This window comes from Cavia porcellus, unplaced genomic scaffold (assembly GCF_034190915.1).
Source record: "Cavia porcellus strain 051 isolate PalLab524CR breed Dunkin Hartley unplaced genomic scaffold, mCavPor4.1 scaffold_26, whole genome shotgun sequence".
NCBI lineage: Eukaryota > Metazoa > Chordata > Mammalia > Rodentia > Caviidae > Cavia > Cavia porcellus.
This window is the reverse complement of record NW_026947509.1, coordinates 39,975,830-39,994,940: the sequence shown is the minus strand read 5'-3', so window position 1 is coordinate 39,994,940 and position 19,111 is coordinate 39,975,830. Positions and strand designations below refer to the sequence as shown.

At 37.2% G+C, this 19,111-nt stretch overlaps 1 protein-coding gene across 1 annotated transcript; it reads right to left on the bottom strand.

Moving 5' to 3' along the window:
* Positions 1-1,491: 1,491 nt before the first annotated feature.
* LOC100733996 (olfactory receptor 4P4-like) lies at positions 1,492-8,818 on the bottom strand. Its single transcript, XM_013157313.1, is given in 5 exon segments — positions 1,492-1,713; positions 7,959-8,227; positions 8,230-8,411; positions 8,413-8,734; positions 8,737-8,818. Coding segments are annotated over 5 exon segments (1,077 nt in total).
* Between the last annotated feature and the right edge of the window lie 10,293 nt (positions 8,819-19,111).

The window sequence follows — 19,111 nt, the reverse complement described above, 5'->3', positions numbered from 1 at the left end:
GAGAAAATAATGAAAAGAGATGCTTTAAAGTAAAAATACTGAGATATGAATAAACATAATAATTTATTTTTAAATACTGTTGACATTTAAAATATTTGTATAAACTGAAAATGCCACTTATAAGATCAGGTTATTTTTAGTTCTGACAAAAGCCCTTTATTCTTTTATTTGATAAATATGAATGTAAGTTAAGACATTGTACTATACTTACGTGTATATAAACACACAGCTAACAAAATATCATTAGGCACTGGTAAAATGTAGAGCTAAAGACACTTCCTTCAATTTTCAACTGTTTTTGTAAGACTTAAATCAAATTTGAAGTAATTATCTAGGCGAAACGTGTTCACCTTCTGAGTCTACATCATTTGCTCTGTTTCTTTTAGCCAACAGCTCATTCAAATGTGTACAAAAAAATCAGAGGCTTTAATGTAACAGATGGATGGAGACTCAGAGTAGCTGCTCCTTGCTAAGTTCTCACTGGAAAAGAAAAATCCCCATTTCTGTGTTTCAAATAGCATGCCCAACATCTCTGATTTGCTTGAATTGCATGTCTTTAAGCATGAGGGTCCCACCAGTACCAAGTATGAGACGGAGCAGGCTGCTTCCTAGGAGTCAGATTTTGAAATAATTACTTCATTGTGTCATCATGACAGGATTTTGAAATAGACATCGACTTTTAGGCTTTTGAAATGACCACTGATTTGAAAACGCCCAATATTATGTGTCTTTACTCATGATGTGTTAAGTATGGAGCTAGACATTTTCCGTGGATCTTTGTTTTTTGTAAGAAATGAGATAAATTACTTAATTTCCAATTCAATTCAAAGCTTTAAAGAGATACTTTAAGAGTAGCTATGATTTTCATGAGTATTGTAACTGCACTGTAATTTTTCTCTTGTAGACAAGGCTATTTCTTGCTCTGGGTTGATGCTCAAATTATCACATCCCAGGCTATCAGCAACCAGGATTATCAAATTAACAAATCTTATATAGTCTTCAGGACAAATTTCAAGAATTCAAGCCAGTTTGCCACTGCTAACAAAGGACTCAGAGGACTGGACTGAAAACCTTTTTGCACCTCTCCTTACCACAGTGCACCTGCCTGTTATCTCTGTTGAAACTCAATTATGTAAAATGTTTATCATTTTGCTCCATCCTAGTTCCTCCTGACTTCCCTCTACTATGGTTAACGGATTTACAGTTTTGTGTAGTTGGTAACAGGAGACAATTTAGTATTAGTGTGAACCAAATTGTTCATGACAATAGTACCATAAAATTATCTGCAATAAAATTTTATTTGTTATGGTTTTAGATTCATGTTTTGTTCCCTGCAGTGTTTTCCCCTTTCCTCTGAAGTCATGCACAACCAAAGCACTTGACAGAGTTTGTGCTCCTGGGGCTCTCAGGAGAATGCAAGAGTTTAGAAAACGTCATTTGGTGTATTTTTGTTGGTATACACTGCAACTATGGGGGGGGGCAACATGGTAGTCATAGTGACCATGGTTTCAAGCTCTGCACACGGGGCTGCCCCATGTCCTTCTTTTTAGTATCCGTGTCTTCCCTGGAAGCATGCTTCTCCTCAGCTATCACCCCAAATGCAATTGTAGACACTCTCCATGAGAGGAACACCATCTCCTCTGAAGATGCCTGATGCACGTCTTTGGTGCTCACTTCCTTGCTGGAGCAGGGGTGACTCCTCACTGCCATGGCCTATGACCTATATGTGGCCATTGCAAGCCCTTGCACTACTCTTCCATCATGAACTGGAGGCTGTGTGGCATTCTGATGGGGGTACCCTGATGGGGGGGTGCTCCTGCATCCCATGATTCAAATTTCCTTTACTTTCCATCTGCCATTCTGTGGCCCCATTGTCATAGATCACATCATGTGCGACCTGTACCCACTACTGAAGCTCGCCTGCACTGACGCTGACATTCTGCATCTTTGGGTGTTTGCCAACAGTGGATCTAGCTGCATCTTAATCTTCTCTGTTGCTTGTATCCTATAGTATCATTTTGTTTTCACTGAGAAAACACAGTTCTAAAGGGTATAGGAAGGCTCTGTACACCTGTGGGTCTCACATTGCTGTCATGGTTTTATTTTCTGTCCCATGCATTTTTATGTATGCATGGCCTCCATCTGCTTACTTCTTTGATAAACTTGTGGCCACATTCTGTACCATATTAATTCCCTTGCTCAGTATTATGATTTATTCTTTTTAAAATAAGGACATGAAGGATGCCAGGAGAAAAATGTGGAAGTGTTTGCTTTTGCTTTTCAATCAAAAATGAAACATTAAACTTCTAAAAGAATTGAATTAAAATAAAGATATCAAAATGGTCTTAGATATTTATTAGGCAGTGTTGTTTATATGGTTGGAGGTAATGCAATACCATAGAAAAATTACTTTCAAGACTATCTAGAAATAACATTTTCAACCCAGATTCCTGGTCAATTCTGAGTTGGCAATTCAGTATTCTTGAATTTATGCTTACTTTGACTGTACTGATTAAAAAGTTCGAAACAAACTATCAAACTGCTACTCACCCTATGCCTTGATACACATTAATGAGGAAGTAAAAAGCTTGGTAGAGATTTAGAACCAGAAACTTAAAGCATCTCAAGAAAAAATATACATGTTTATTGCACTAATCTTAATGATTAATGAAAAAGCAAGCAAGACACAAAAGCACCTCCTATTTAATAAATGGTGTTTGGCCTGTGATTTTACAACTACCATATTCCCATCTCACTTCATTGTCTTTCATTAGCATCTTTCCAGCCCACTCTGCCCTGCGCACTCATGCCTAGACATGTCCATTGGGAAGATTTGTTCTCCAGCTCCAATAGTCTTAGGGCTTTCTTCGGGATATCATGTTAAAATAAAAGAGTTTTTTTATTTATTAAGAGATGTGGATTCTAGATTCTCTTCTATTACTAATAAATGTGACCTTGGATAAGTTGACTTCTCCAGGCCTCAGTTTCTTTTTCTACAGTAGAATTAATAAGAGCACTAAAACATTTCTTTTGCACACGTCAGAGCCCATGAATTTTTCTTTTCATGTGTTATGTACCTTGGATATTATAAATCCATGAAAAAGCACCTGGCATTTTTGTTTTAGTTGTTTTAGATTTTAGATGTTGTTGCTGTTGTAGTTATTGCATTATAGTTTTGAAGGAAAGCCAAAACTTGATTTCTCTCTGCCTATCGTCCCCAACCTGCTCTGAGCTACTGTCATCTCACACCTACCTGCACTGCTGTTGCAGCTTGTCACTGATTCTGTCTTTGCTTCTGTCTTTGGTCTCTGTGTTATTCTGATCCTCTTAGATGCTGATGCAAAAACAGATCAAATGTATGCTTAGCTTACGAGGGAGGAAAGAGGAAGGGGAACCAGGCCTCTGAGTCTGACAGCCGCTGCAGACAGGAGTCAGCTTCTGTGTACCTTGGAGAAGTTCACCAGAGCTGCAAGGGGGGCCTGAGTGAAAGCCTCATGTCAGAAGAGTTCCGTGCTTCCGGGGAAGGGCCTGCCTTGGTTTCCATACTGGACTCACTGACTTGAGAACCAGCGAGTGGAAAACATGGCCTCAAACTCCACATCCATGACCTAACTCAACTGCTGCAGAGAAAATCCTCTTTGAAAAACTTTATTAGTGACTACCTATTTGTTAATCTAGTTAACATAACCTAATAAGACATTCATAGGAGGGCTTTTATTTATATTTTATTTTTGGCTTTATGGGGTAAGTTCCTGTTTCCAGGATGTTTTTATCTATAATTGATAGGCAACTAGTATCTATCTACACATCATATCCCATATCACAGTACAGAGATGTTAGAAGTACAAGGATGTTCCACTTATTTCTAGTCTTTTATTACACTCATTCTAGCATTTGCCTATGAATAATTATTTATTTATTTTTAAACTTTAATGTGTTATATTTATAGCAGAACTATATTAGGGAAAAATATTAATGTTAATATTCATTTTCTTCACATACTTTCTCATTTACAATACAATCAAGAAACAATGTGATATATATATACTGTATTCAACAAGACACATTGCAAAATGTGCAAGACAGCAATATACATAAAATCACTAAATAGAAACTTCATAAATATGTAGCCACACAATCACATCAATAAACAAATCATATCCTTCACAAACCTGAAAAAAGATTCTCTCAAAAAATAATGGAAAAGATAGACGCAAAAGAGACTTGTATCAGTCTTATTCTACAAAGTACCACAACAGGCAAAACTAATTGATTTTAAAGATGGTGACTGTGATTAACTTTGGGATATATGAATTATTTAGAGAAGTTGGGGGGGAGGACTTCTGCATACCAATAATGGCTGTTCTTACTCAGGGTGCTGTTTATGTGATAGCATTCACCTTGCAAAAAGTCATATGCATTTTGTTATGTTGTCATATATTTCAATGAGAAACAATAAAAATTGAAGTTAGTGTATATGCACTTAAAGCACTAAAGTGCAGAATCTATTTTTGTAGAATAATATCATATAATACTTTATTTTTAAAATAAATTTGGTAATTTTTAATTTCGTAACATGTGTGTAATCTTAACAATTAAGGAAATACATGATTATATGGATTAGAGTAGTCATGAATTTGCTGATGCAGTGTCAATATAGAAACAGAATGTACCAGAAAGAAAGTGTTTAGTTTTGCCCATTTATATTTCCAAGCTATGACAAGAAGGTGAGAACGGTTTTATTAGTACTTATATCTCATGGAGCCAGTAATAACTCAGAAGCATTTTTAAACTGCATTTGATAGCACCAAACTTTTTCCATTTCTTTTTTTTTTAATTTTATTTAAGGAAAAAAGAAAAAAAAAGCAGGGAAAGGGTACAAGTTATACAGATTTACAGAAAAAAAATGAACAGTAGGAAATCACTAGTTAATGGATTACATATTGTCATCTTAGAAATAATTGTTCAAGTCACAAAATTAAAGCTTGTAAGGTGGACATTCCATCAATGATACTGCAAACAGTTCTGTTCATTGATCCAATAAAACTCTGTGATATCATTTTCTATCTTATACACTTAAATATACATGCAGTTATATAGTTTGGAGCACTTTCTTTTCCTCTCTTTTGTACCATGACTATTACACATTTTGGGTTTCATTGCTCCCACGGCTCTTATTACTTTTTTGGAAGAGAGTAAAACCAAATGTGACATAACAGAACAGAATCAGTCAAGTCAAAAGGGTGGACATAATAGATAATGTAAAAACATAATACAAGGTGATCAACAATGGTTACCATAATGCCTCCCGCTATCTCTAATAGAATTGCCTATATCGTTAGTTATAATACAATTGAACAAAACAGTAAAGAATAAAACCGACAAAACCAAAACATTGGAGACATTGTAGGTCTTCAAAAGTAGATAAAAGTCAACAAGAATGGGCGTCATAATGAATCTCATTATCTTCACAGCTGATGCCTAAACTTTCGAACCTGACACTATCCAGCAAAACAGAATAGGGGAACATCAGTTAAAAACCAGATGGTGAGAGTAATACAGGGCTTTAAATCAAGGTAATGAAAAGTCAAAGTGGGTTACTATAATATATCCTGCTATTTTTTTTCCTTTAATTAAAAGGATAAAGATAAAAAAGTAAATAATGGAGTGGAGATTGAGATAAAAGAGGGCATAACAACGAAACAGCGCAGATCAAAACATAACCATTTAAGCAGAATAATGTTTCACCACCAGATAATCCTAACCTAAACGTAGTTACCATATTGTCTCTTTCTTTGAAATCCTTGAGTACAACTTCGTATACTGTAGCATTAAGTATATCAAAACAATGTAAAACCATTCAAGAGAATGACAGCATTACAGAGTATTTAGAATCGACTAACAGAAAATGAACAATGGTTTCTGTATAATCTCCTTGTCTTTACAAGGTTTTTGCTTATACTATCGTACATAATAAAATCCAATAAGATATAGCCTATTTAGACCATTGGAGACAGGACAAAAGCTAGATGAGACTTCAAAACAAGATGATACTAAATCAGTATTACCTATTAAGATGTCATTTTCTCCAAAATAGCTGTTCCTATCATCCAATCTTCTCTGCCTCATTTCTGTTGAGCTCTTTTTCTGTCAGTAGCTGTCAGTTTGTCTTCTTCATTTTGTTCTCTGCTCCATTCGTTGTGGCCTCTCTGCCATTATTTCTGGATTCTTTGTATTTTTCTTTTTTTTAGAATATCCTGCAATACTCTCTGTAGAGTTGAATTGGTGGTTGCAAATTCCCCCAGTTCCTCTTTATCCTGGAAGCACCTTGTTTTTCCATCAATTTCCAGGGACAGTTGTGCAGGATATCTCAATCTTGGCTGGAGATTATTATCTTTCAAAGCTTGAATTATTTCCCCCCACGCTCTTCGTGAGTTGATGGTTTGTGCAGAGAAATCTGCTGTAATTCTGATGGGTGTTCCCTTGTAAGTGGTCTGTTTCTTGTCTCTTACAGCTTTTAATATTCTGTTCTTGTATTGAATTTCTGGAATTTTTATTATTATATGCCTGGGTGTTGCTCTGTTTGGGTTGTAGGTAGCTGGGGTCCTGTATGCCTCATACATCTGAGTATCTTTACCTTTTGCTAAATTAGGAAAATTCTCCTGGATTATTTCTGTGAGTAGCTTTTGTAGTTCACTTGTTTGTGTCCCTACTTCTTCTTTTATGTTCTTAATCCTTAAGTTATGGATCCTCTTATCATCTTCTTGTCTTTGTATTATTGCTGTTTGTTTCTTTGTTATTTTTAAGAAGTTTTTCATTTCATTCTCCCATATTACAAGTCTGCCCTCCAGTTCAGATAGTCTGTCCTTAGTTTCTTTCAAGCTGTTATGCCAGTCTTCTATAGACTTCTTAGTATCTTGGTAGTCCCTTTGAACCTGCTTCACGTATTCTATGCTTTCTCTGTTTTCTCCATCAAACAATTCTCCCCTTTTTTTCTGTTCTTCCATTCCACCACCTGTTTTTTCTTGGGTGGTACTTAGCATTTCTCTAACTATTCTGCATACTTCTAGCTTCAGGTCGTTGATAACTTCATTCCTGAATTGGTCTATGAGGCTCTCTATATGGTGCCTTATGTGTATTGGTGCGGTGTCTGCTATTGCCTGTTTCTCAGAATTGGGGGCCGAGGAGCCTTTCTTGTTGCTGCCTCTTCCCATGCTGCCTCTTCTTCTCTGTTCCTTATATATGCAAGCTTATATAAGAGGCCCAGCTTCTCTCCCAGTCAGCCACAGCTTGATCAAATTGCGCCAGTTAGGTGTTCCCACTCACCGCTGCGCACCAGGGAGTTACAGACCAGGCAGCCTATGCATCTCCCCTCCCGGCCACCGTCAGGCTCTGGGATCTGGGTTGGGCTAGCCTACCGAGTCCGCCAGTAGCGTCACGCAGGCCAGGCACTTTTCACCAATCCCGCCAGAGAGGGGGATGTGTGGCTGGAGTCGCCACCGCGCCCTGCTCCCGCAGGACTGCTGGGGCCCAGAAAATCCTCTGCTGGAGTCAAACTGTGGTAGAGTGTCAGTTTCTCTCACTCACCTCACCACAAGTCAGTGCACGCCTCCCTGCCGTTCGCAGATTGCCGTTCTCAGAGCTTCTGCACGTCTCTCCTTGCCGAGCCACTGTAGAGGCAGCCAGCCGACGCACGGCGGGAAACCCAAATCGCAGCTTACAATGGCGCGGGGTCCATCCTCTACACCGAGGCTTTTCTGTTCATGTTTTAGCACCAGGACTGCATTCCAAGTTGGTTTCTCTCAGCCCAGTTCGTTCCTGAGTCAGCAGAGCATATCTCCACCTGCTTATGTCTCCTTAGTCCGCACCATTCCTGGCTTCTGAGCCGAGTCTTTCAGAGAGCCTCCGGTGGTTGCTGTTATCTGTCCGCCATGTTCTCCCGGAAGCTTCCACCAAACTTTTCTCATGGGATTCTTCATCTTCATGTTTCTCCGTGTGTAGATCAGAGGGTTGAACACTGGGGCGATGATGGTGTAACAAAGAGCAAACACTTTATCTTCTGGGAATGATGTAGCAGGTCTAAAGTAAATGAATAATGTTGGTGCAAGAAACAGCATCACCACAGTTAGATGAGAACTGCAGGTGGAGAGGGCTTTGCTGCGTCTCTCTGCAGGGAACTCCCATAAGGTGAGCAGTATGAAAAAGTAAGACAACATCGAGACAGCAAGGTCACCAAAGCAATTAAGCCTGAGTTAGCAATGACTAAGAGACCTATCTTGTGTGTGTTAGAACAGCCCAATTTCAGCAAAGGGTACAAGGCACAAGGGTTGTGATCTATCTCACTGGGTCCACAGAACAATAAGGAGATGGTGAGAAGGAACTGACTGGCAGAGTCTAGGAATCCCCCTACGCCTTTGCTGGCCCATGATGACCGAGTAGTGCAGTGGCCTGCAGATGGCCATGTAGCGGTCATAGGCCATCCCCGTGAGAACGACGATCTCGATGCTGCCAAATAAACGGGTGGCAAAGAGCTCCACCATGCAGTTAGTGTAGGAAATAGTCTTTCTGTCTGACAGTAAGTCAGTCATCAGCTTGGGAGTGACTGTGGATGTATAACAAAGGTCAGCGAATGAGAGATAATTGAGGAAGAAGTACAGGGGTTGTTCAATTAGTTGCGTGCATGTGATGGAAATTATCAGCACATTTCCCAGCCAAATAGCAATGTAGCAAAATAAAATAACACAAAGCAAAAGACTTCAATGTTCTTATAGGAGAGTCCCACAAGAATAAAAGCAGTGATGTTATGCCCTTTTTCCATAGTTCAGTGGAGTAAAAAGCACACATTAGGTAAAATGACACAACCCATAGGCTTACTTACAAGTGTTTGCTGAATAGTGTAATGATCATATTATATTTGAGGAACTAACTAGATTTGATTTACTTCATTCAGGAATCCAGAGCAAAAAGATCCACCAAATACACCTAATAAACAAATAATTTTAAAGGTTCTGCACTGGGGAATATTGTACTAAAGTTTGCCGATAATACAGGATATGACATTCGACAGGACATGTACCTTTTACCATCATTATTAAGGTATATGTTTTTATAAATTTGTCTAATTCAACCATTTTGTCCAATTCTATGAACTTTCCAGACAGAAATTTAGTTTGTGGGGAGATAAATTGGGATAGAATTTGTATTCTTGTCACCATATAGTAACATGCCTTTGTCTTGCATGTCAATTTTCTCATCTATTTGAGCACAGATAAAAATGTGAAAAAACATGCCTTATCTTCAGTGTATATCTTTGTGAGATTTACACTAGAATATGAAGTTTCTTTGTAATTCCTAGACATATTTTTATATATTATATAAATAACAGCATGAATGTTAGTTGCCAAATGGTATATAAATATTAGGGAAAACAGTAAATTTTAAGCAAATATAATAATGTTTAGCAATATAAAATGTTTTCAATCTAACAGTCTCAATTACCCTCTCAATTTCTTCTTTTATAAGAGGGAGATTTTAATTTCAATGCAAAGACCCTGTGTGTATAGTGTGTCACTCGTCTGCAAACATAATATAGAACCGGTGAGGGTGAAGTGCCCGGAGTCCACCCATGCAGTGATAACCTGACCTGGTGATAAGCTGTTGCATTAGTAGATGTGGCCAAAAAGTTAACACTGAATATTTTTCACCAAATTTTGTTTTTATTGTTTTAAATTAAAATATTTACACGGGACAGGGATAGGGCTCATTGGTACAGTGCCTGCCAGGCAAGTGCAAGGTCCTCAGTTGGATTCTCAGCACCAATGAATAAATGAATGAATAAAGAAATAAGTAAAAATTTACAATTAATTCTTAACCAGCCATCTAAAACACAACCCTTTTGAAAAACCATATCTTCAGCCCTGACCTCATACTTTGGTTCTCAGTGAAATCCTATTTAAGTTTCCTCCACTATTCCCCATAGCACTGAAGAAGCGAAGATTTTTCACCCACGCAATAATTATCTACCTTTTAGAAGAAACTGAATTTTAAAATAGAAATTCAATCAGAATTAGATTAATGTCACTTTTTGAGAAGTAGGTTCTGATCTTCCCCAAATTAGCCTACTAAAATAATTATGTTCCATCCTATATGAAAGAATAGTTTATTTGGATAAAATAATAAGGTTGAATATAATATTTGATTTTTTAAAAAATGAATTGACATGCATTTCTCTTTTCCAAAACAATCATATATAAACACAATTAATAACTAAAAGCACTGCGTAACTCCTCTCATGTAGAGCAGCAGTTTTAAATGAAATAAAACTCTAAGTAAGGCTAAGAATTTTCATAGGCTCAGCTAGTGCATTGATTTGTATTCACTTGTTGAATTTTCTAAAAATATTACTTGCATTCCAAATTCCTTGGTCAGAAAGGTAGGGCGGATGATTCATTCTTATATCTGATAATTTTCCCATCAAATTGAACTTCCTCACACCAACAAAACCATCATGATTAACTGTTAACATCTTAAATTTTTACCAATAAAAAGCTAATTATTTTTAAGTTGTGGGTGCAACCTCTGACCAGACATAATTAAGCTATTAACTTTGGATGTGATGTTTAAAATGCAACACTTCACTTGAAAAATAGTGTATGCTTTTTTAGAAACGTAACACATCTCATTCTGTAAAATTAGCGACACACTGAGACTTAACTTTAATAATAAATGAGAAAGCTCATTAAAATAATGCAATGGTGGGTGAATGCTGTTATGCTCATATTCACACAGTACAAAGAAGAGTAAATAAAATATATTTAGTGTTATATAGATGAAAGAATTTATACATAGTTACATACCCAGTGTATAACAAGCTAACCAAGTCTTAAATTCTGAGCTTTTTCTGCCCCCTTGCAGATAAGGTCACAAGCCCCACAATATGTCCTGTAAAAGGTTTAAGAAAAAAACCCTAAAGTTGTAATAAATTGAACATTAATTCTCATTAATTCCCCTCATCCCAATTGCATATATGACTGAAAATATCAGACAGAGCCAAAAAAGGGTGGGTTTCCATCATTGCCCCCGGGTAATGGTGATGCATTCTTAGCTACTGCTCATGTAAGAAGTACAAATAGGATAAAGGAAATGGGAGACTGCAAATCCCGACACCGCCATACTGAATGCACCGTGAGTGTGCTACCCTCCACCGTCCCCAAGCATCCTTCACACAGTGACGCTCTCTGCAGAATTCAAATAAGATGCTTAAAGCTTTACTCACTCCCATGAAAGTCCACCTCCGTTTTTCACGTGGATCCTCCCAGCAAACCAGGAGGCATTATTTTCATTTGATTGCATTTTCTAGAATATGTTATTTCACTCCAAAAGCACTCAAAATTCCTTGAATTTCATGCTTTCAATCTAAAAGTCTCTCACTATATAGCATTTTCAGTAGTTGCTGTTTGAAAATGAGCTACTAATGAATATGATTATTTAAAGTAGGAATGAAAATGTATTTTAAACAAATATCACGCATTAAGAGATATTACTAAAAGAAATAATTTACTCACATTTTGTATCTATTTAAAATAAGTTCTTTTACTTTATAATTTTATCTGTTCTCTATTCATTGAAATTACCACCGATCTAATTTAAACTATTTCCTGTTTATATTCCTACTTGAATTAGTTCTTTACAATTTACTTTTTTCCTGTTTTATTTTTTCAATTTCTATTTTGTCATTGTCCGGGTTTGCAGTAGGTAATGATCACTTTCCTTGTGTGGAGTCAGTGCACGCACACATCGCATCTTCAGCAGCACAGTCATTGCTACTGATGTTCCACTTTGTTTTTCCCAGTTTATGCATAAATGAACACAAAATTTTTAATACTGTGACTCTATCACATTGCCACATCAAAAATTGATGGGAGGCCACCTCGTAGGAACAAAGGTTGAGGTAGGAGTATTTTGTTTTCAAATCTAGTTAAATATTAGTCCCTCTACAATCAAATTATTCTTGAGCGCTTTCATACTCAAATGCCAAATAAGTATTAGATAAAGATTACATCCTAAAAGTTTATCCTCTGAAAGCATTATGGACTAAAATTTAATCAGTGGCATATCCCTGAGTAATCAACTCACCAGTAAGAACTTTTTTAGAACCAGGTTACTGGAACAATTCTGTAGCAGTTGTAAAATACCCTGCAAGAGAAGGACCTGGGTAGAATGCTTCATAAGCCCCATTTATCACAAAACTTGTTAAAGGCTGAGATAGGCTGCACATTCAATTTGAGTTTCTTTCCCCATTTCTGTACTGTGAGGAGAAATCTAGAGTTCTGATCTTTATATTAAGAAATGATCTCCACCTGTCCTACACAGCAGCTCTGTTTTGTTCCCTGGGGAAGAAGTGTGTTTGAGAATGTATACTTTTATGCATTTCTGTTGAATATAAATTTTCTTTACATTGAAGACATGCAGAACTTTCTGTTTCATTTTGAGTTTTCAAAATGCTCTCTAAAGTATTTGTTAACAGTAAATTCAAAAATTCAGTACTTTTTCTAGTTTTAATAATCAAACATTATAATATTATTCAAAACCATTAATAGAATTATATTTGAATATAATGTTAGAATAAATTTTAAATTTAAAAGTATATGTTTTGATTTTTTTGTGGGGTGATATTAATTTGTAAGAGGAGAGAGAAAGCATCATAACAACATTTGGAAATCTGATTCGTAAGTAAGCAGACTGACCTACACATAAGTAAATTGAATCACTGCCAAAAATTTTCTCATCCAAAAAAATCTGATATTTTATAGTTTCACAATTAAATTCTACCAAACAGTTATGAAAGAAGATACAAATCCTTTGCAAAGACCTGAAAACTTTGAAAACAGAAAACAGAAAGTCATCTTATGAATCCAGTATTAATCTGATAATAACAAGTACACTGAAAAATGGAATTTTGGACCAATATTGTTGCTGAGCATAGGTATTCAAAGCCTCAACAGAATCAATAAGAGATAATGTAGTACAGTAAAGTGGACTTTATACCATGGGTGCAAGCATAGTTCAAAGTATCCAAGTCTATGAATGTGATGTACTACATTCAAGGAATGAAAGAAAAACATATTGTCATTGCTACAGACACAGAAAATACGTTTGACAAAATTCAACATCTCTGCCTAATAAAGACTATAAAAAATTAGAAATAGAAAGCGTGTGTTTAACACAGCAAAGACCATCCACAGCAATCTGTCTGCTAATATTACATCCAAAGGCAGAAAGTTGAAAGTTTACAACCTTCTTCCTAAGACTGAGAATGAGATAAGGTTGCTTGCTCAGGTCACTTCTACAAGGTCCTAGAACCTGGACTTACAGGCATGGAATGAAGCTCATTCAACTGAGTCTCGACTGCCTTGAGGATACACTGGGGGGAGCATGACACCCAATCTGTGGGGTCAGACTTCCTGGACCTGTGGCCCTGCTGCCTTGGGGCCATGAGAGTAGCCTGAAGCCTGTGGTCCTGCTGGTGTTACAGCTGGCAGTGAGCACAGGTCCACGAGGCAGGTCTGTAGCACACAATCTCAGGTGGTTTTGTTATCAGAAAATGAGGTCTGTGAGAACCTTCCTGGGTTTTGAGTCCATGAGCATGGGCTAAGTCTCATGTCTGTTGATGCTGGCAAGTTATTTGGCGTGAATGGTCCTCATCTGATGCTGGGATGAGACTAAAGCCTTGGATCCCAAGGGCTTCTTGGCCCTGGATGGATCTGCATCCTTCATACACAGGGTACAGCCTGATGACGTGGCATGAAGGGTAATTCTACTGCTGAGATCGTCTGAAGTCTGATTCAGCGGTGCTGGTTTCATGTGGCCTCTGGGATTAGCCTAACTCAGGAGTAAATCAGGAGGCTCGATCTTGCTGGCTGGATGAGAAAAGAGATCAAAGACTTTGTATGTAGATACTAGCCTGGCTCCTAGGATCATAGAGGCTAATAAGAGTTGGACAGGTCTGGAGGCTTAGTCTTCAAGTGTTAATCTGGAGTCTGGGACCATGGACATCTCCTGGGTGCTGAATTTTCTTGGAGCAGGTCCAGTGTTGGGATCTCCGGAAAAGTCTACTATTTCCCTCTCATTAACACATGTTCTGAGTGACCCTTCCAGGCTGTCTAAGGTTATAAGAAAGTGATGAAAGTATTGTAAATCTGCTTTTTCTATGATTTTTGGTGTGTTTTTCTTATTTCCATGACCTCCATGGCTCCAACATAAAAGGAAAAATAATAGTAGATATTTGAAGAACTTCTAGCAATAAAACATTCACAGAGAAGTTCCATCCTTAAAAAAAATCCTATCCTGGATGTGTATTTTCTCTGGATCTCTTACAGGCTGCAGAGCAGCTGGAACTTAGAGGTTTGCTTATTTGTAAAGTAAACATTCTGTGGGGGAAAAACAACTATTGGGAGGGGCGAGGTGATGGGAAATGGGAATCAAACATGGAGCTGAGATTGAGCTAGAGAGTTATCACCTCAGAGGGAAACTGATAATCAGAAGAGCAGCACCTCCCTGCACGGAATGTAAATGTATAAGGGAACGTCACGGGTCTGCAAACCGCTGAGCTTCATTTCTTCACTGATAGGTGCACTTTGATCCATGTTAAACTTTGGACCTGCTGGCTGTCATTTACTTTATTATTTATTTATCATGACTTGGATCATATAGCTCTAAATATGTGAGAGGAATAATGTAAATGCCGTATTTGAATTCCTCTTAGAAAATATTTTAATTTTAAGATAAATCTCTCTGCTTTTTATGTCCCGAGGGCAATAAAATAGCAAAACCTTTATTTTGTTTTTTTATAAACTGTGAAATACATATTGTCATATCTTATAATCAATCATTTTCTACACATTAACTTCAAGGTTTATATGGACAAATGTGATGCTCTATGAAAGTTAAATTTAAACTGGCCGCTATTTTGTTGGCTTCACTGACAATTGCTGATGTTTAATACATTCTAAATTCTGCTTAATTTTACCTTCTTCATAATTTTTATTTATTTTCTACTTCTGAGTACACACTTAATTGAGAGAATTTTTAAAAATGAGTAATATAATGACATAAGGGGAAAAAGGTAAGAACAGAGTTACCTCAATTGGCAACCAGTAGGTTAGATACTGGCATAGAGAACGTTTAGCAAAAGAAAAATATTACAAAAAGTGATGAATTTTTTTAAAAAAAATCTACAAAAGCAGACAAATAGTGGAAACTGTGCTCCCGTCAGCCAGTTCTAACAGGCAGACTCGCTGGTCGCGGTGTCTCCTGTTTGTGATATTCATGTGTGAAGAGGCTGTGGGTGGTGACACAACGATAAAAGGTGGTGGCGGTTATAATGAAGACCCAGGAACCTCCAGGGAGGTGCTGACTTGCACTGTGCATTGCCCTAGAAATCAGATTCAATTCACTCAGTAAACAGAATGTGGTGATATGGAAGAAGTCTATAGATGATAAGTAGCTGAAAAATGAAAGAATACGGAGAAAAATATTTGTATGTACTCGTTGCCAGAAATTCCAAGAAGATAATTTTATTGCCAAAGCAGATCACTATATCCTGCAAGTCTAGTCATAAAAAGAGGAGAAACATGCTTCAAAATCAAAAGGACTTCCAAGATAAGGAAAGACTGAAGCAATCCATAGCATAAGAGAATTCTAAACAGAGATTTGGAAACAACTGCCAGAAAGGCAAAAGAAGGAACAAATTTCACAGGTAGATTAGTTAGTGAGAGAGAGAGAGAGAGAGAGAGAGAGAGAGAGAGAGAGAGAGAGAGAGAGAGAGAAATAAAGAATCAAACAGTGTGCAGCATGGCAAGCTTTAGTGAATACACTTCAATTGCACATAATATAAAGGTTTTTAACTCTGTAATTAAGACAGCTTGAAACTCAGGATAAAAAAAGACCCACTTCACGTTGCCTCAAAAGACACACCTCATGTATAAAGAGGGAAGTGAAAGGACAGAAAAGGAGCAGCAGCTGGAGAGTAATCAGAAGTAGCTACACTTTTGTCTGATAAAATGGAACTCAGACCACACTATTGAGAAGAGAAGAAACAATTGCTAAAGCAAAGAACACAATGAGAAACATTAGGAACTGCAGATATATGCAGTGAATATCTTGGCACCAAATCTCTGTAACATACCTGTTTGTGAGAAAAGGACACATAACCATGAGTATCATCAATGTGGTCTGTTTTGGAAAGAAAGATTCAGTAGGGTGACGAAAAAAATATTTTGCAATTTTTCAAAGAAAAGTGTTTTTAAACCACATTTTAGGTCATAAATCAAATCATGATAAATGCAAAATGAGTGAATTGTCTCATGCATCCTAACATTTTCACAATAAAATGACACTGAAAATTGACAGCAGAAACCAGAGGAAATACACAAACACACGGAGACTGAATAAAACACTTTCTTTTGGGGTGGGGAGTATACCGGGAATTGAACTCAGGACTTCATGCTTGCTAGTCGGGTGCTGTGCTGCTGAGGTGTGAGCCTGGCCAAATAATGCACTTTTGAAGAATGAAAGGATAACAAAGTAAATCAGGAGAAAATTGAAAATTGCTAATATCAAATGAGAGAAGCCCAACATAAGTGAGAGCAATTTTGAAGGGAAGTTCATGGCTGTGTGTGCCCTCATTAGCAGATCAGAGAACTCCCAACTAAATAACCTAATGAAAGTTCCTACGTGAAGCTTATGAACATTCAGACCTACACCTAGGGTTAGAGAAAATTGAAGAATAAAGACACTGTGTTACACCCAGAAGGTAAAATAAAACTACGTCACAGCTTTTGGCCTCAGTCTTTCTTTGAGCTCCGTCTTTGACTTCCAAACCACGTCCAGTATGATACTTCTGACGGTTATAGGATTAAAGAATATTTTGATGTGCTATAAGTGAATGTCCATTCAGTTAAAATATTCCTTTTAAAGACTTAGTAATGTTTAAAATTTAAATTACCAACAACTTTGTACGTAATTGGATAGAATTTCTCATACCATCGACTTATACCAACTTTTTTGTTATTATTGTTACCAGGGATCAAACCCATGACCTTGCACTTGCACAGCAGGTGCTTACACTGCTGAGTTAAATCTCTGGCCTACATTACTAAATATTTCTTAAATATGTTGTTTATGCTTAAATGCAGAACAAGACATTGGATCAAGGTCTCCACATTTAATTGACAGACATTTTTGCAAATACTAGGCATTGTGAGTAGCCTAGAAAATGAATCCTGGCAGAACACCAAGCAAATAAAACATTAATCTCAGATCAACAGATTGTACTTGTGTTCTAATTGTATAAAATCACTATATATTTTTCAGTACAACCTTGTGGTCATTAAAGTAGAACAGGATAATAAAGGTTTTATTTTTTCTTGTTTTGTTTTGTTACCTAACATTCATTCTGATTAGATAGATTCTTTTCTGACTCATTCTGAAAATCCACATGACCTCCTGGTCACAAGCTCATGGACACACTTCATGCAGGGGAATATTTGTACATACTGTGTCTATACTTAAAGAAAAATCCAAATGCTTCATGGAAAAACTTGAATCAAATAAATGTTTGAATCAATATCTAAGTAGTTAGGACTAATTTTCATTTTGAATGGACAGTGTCTCCCCTGATATTCCAAATTTTGCATAGATTGAGGAGAAAGACGTGATTAGTAAGCCTGGAGCAGTAACATGGGGAATCAGAAGCAAAAGGAAGGGGTGCAAAAAAAGGAGGAAGGGGGGAGGACAAGGAGGGACAGACCAAGGAAGAGGAAGGAGGCAGAAAGAAGGAGGAAGGTGATGAGATTGATGTTTCAAAATTTCTTAGAGTTCACACATGATAAAGGAGATTCAGCACCAAAGACAAACTCTGCAACCCTTACCTTCTTCCTCTGGTACTGAGATTACATTGAGCCAGGAAAAACTCAAGCAAGGATATTCTGAAGCAGCCATTCTGCTGAGAAAACATAAGTACTGAGTATAGGAAAACACCAGGCCGTGGGATCGGAGGCTTAGATCTCAGATCAGGGCAAGTTGTTCACTGAGATACGGGGAGAACTACAGCTCAAATACCAGTGCCGCTCTCATGCAGAAAATCAGTGAATCAGAAGATCAGCCAAAGATAGTTGCATATGGAAATATTCTAAAGATTTAAGAACAGCACATACTACCAAATAGAAAACGGCAGCTTTGAATGTAATTCACTCTTTATTTCCCCCAAAGTTGAGCAGAGCTATTCTCAGAAAAAGAAAGATATGATCCAAAAATAAAAATGTAACACATAAACTTATGGCTCACTCAAGTTGTAAAAATTATAGTTTACGAGCTGAGATACTGCATATTACTTGGACTTCTGAGAGGTGGTAAATGCACAGAGGAGTAACAGTGTAACAAAAGAGAAAGAATTCAAAATACTTTCGGCCCCTCCATGAGTCTCCGGCATCTTCCTGAAGAACGCAGCACCCAGTGTGTGAGCATAGCAGCAGGGACACCCCCAGACAGGAGAGAACAGGACCAAAGCCCTAGATGTGTGGAGGACTTTACCATAAAGCCACACAAAAGGAGATGCAGGAAAAGAATAATCAATAGGAAATGAAATTCACTTTTCCTTATCTACTATTAAAACGTCATATGTTCCAGAGTAGTTGGGATTGGAGGCACAGAGCTCCAATCCCAGAATTCTGGGAGGCTGAGACAGGAGGACCCAAATTTGAACCAAGGGGCCTGGGCAAAGTGCTTTAGTGAGACATTATCTCAAAATTAAAAAAAAATAAATGATAAAAATTACATACAGGCTGTGGGTGAAGCTCAGTGAGGCCCTGGGTTAAATCGCCAGTGTTAAAAATGTAAAGAATTAATAATAGTAATAATAATAATACAAAGAACTGGGATACAGTTCAGTTAACCTGCAGTATCATCCAAAACAAAATAACATATTTAGCCTAACCCTTCTGTTTTTATGAAACATAGTATTACCTACTACCATTACTTGTGTGAAAATTCATACAATTAATGAAAACTGCCAAAACAGATATAAAACCAGAAAGAATCAGTATGATAACAA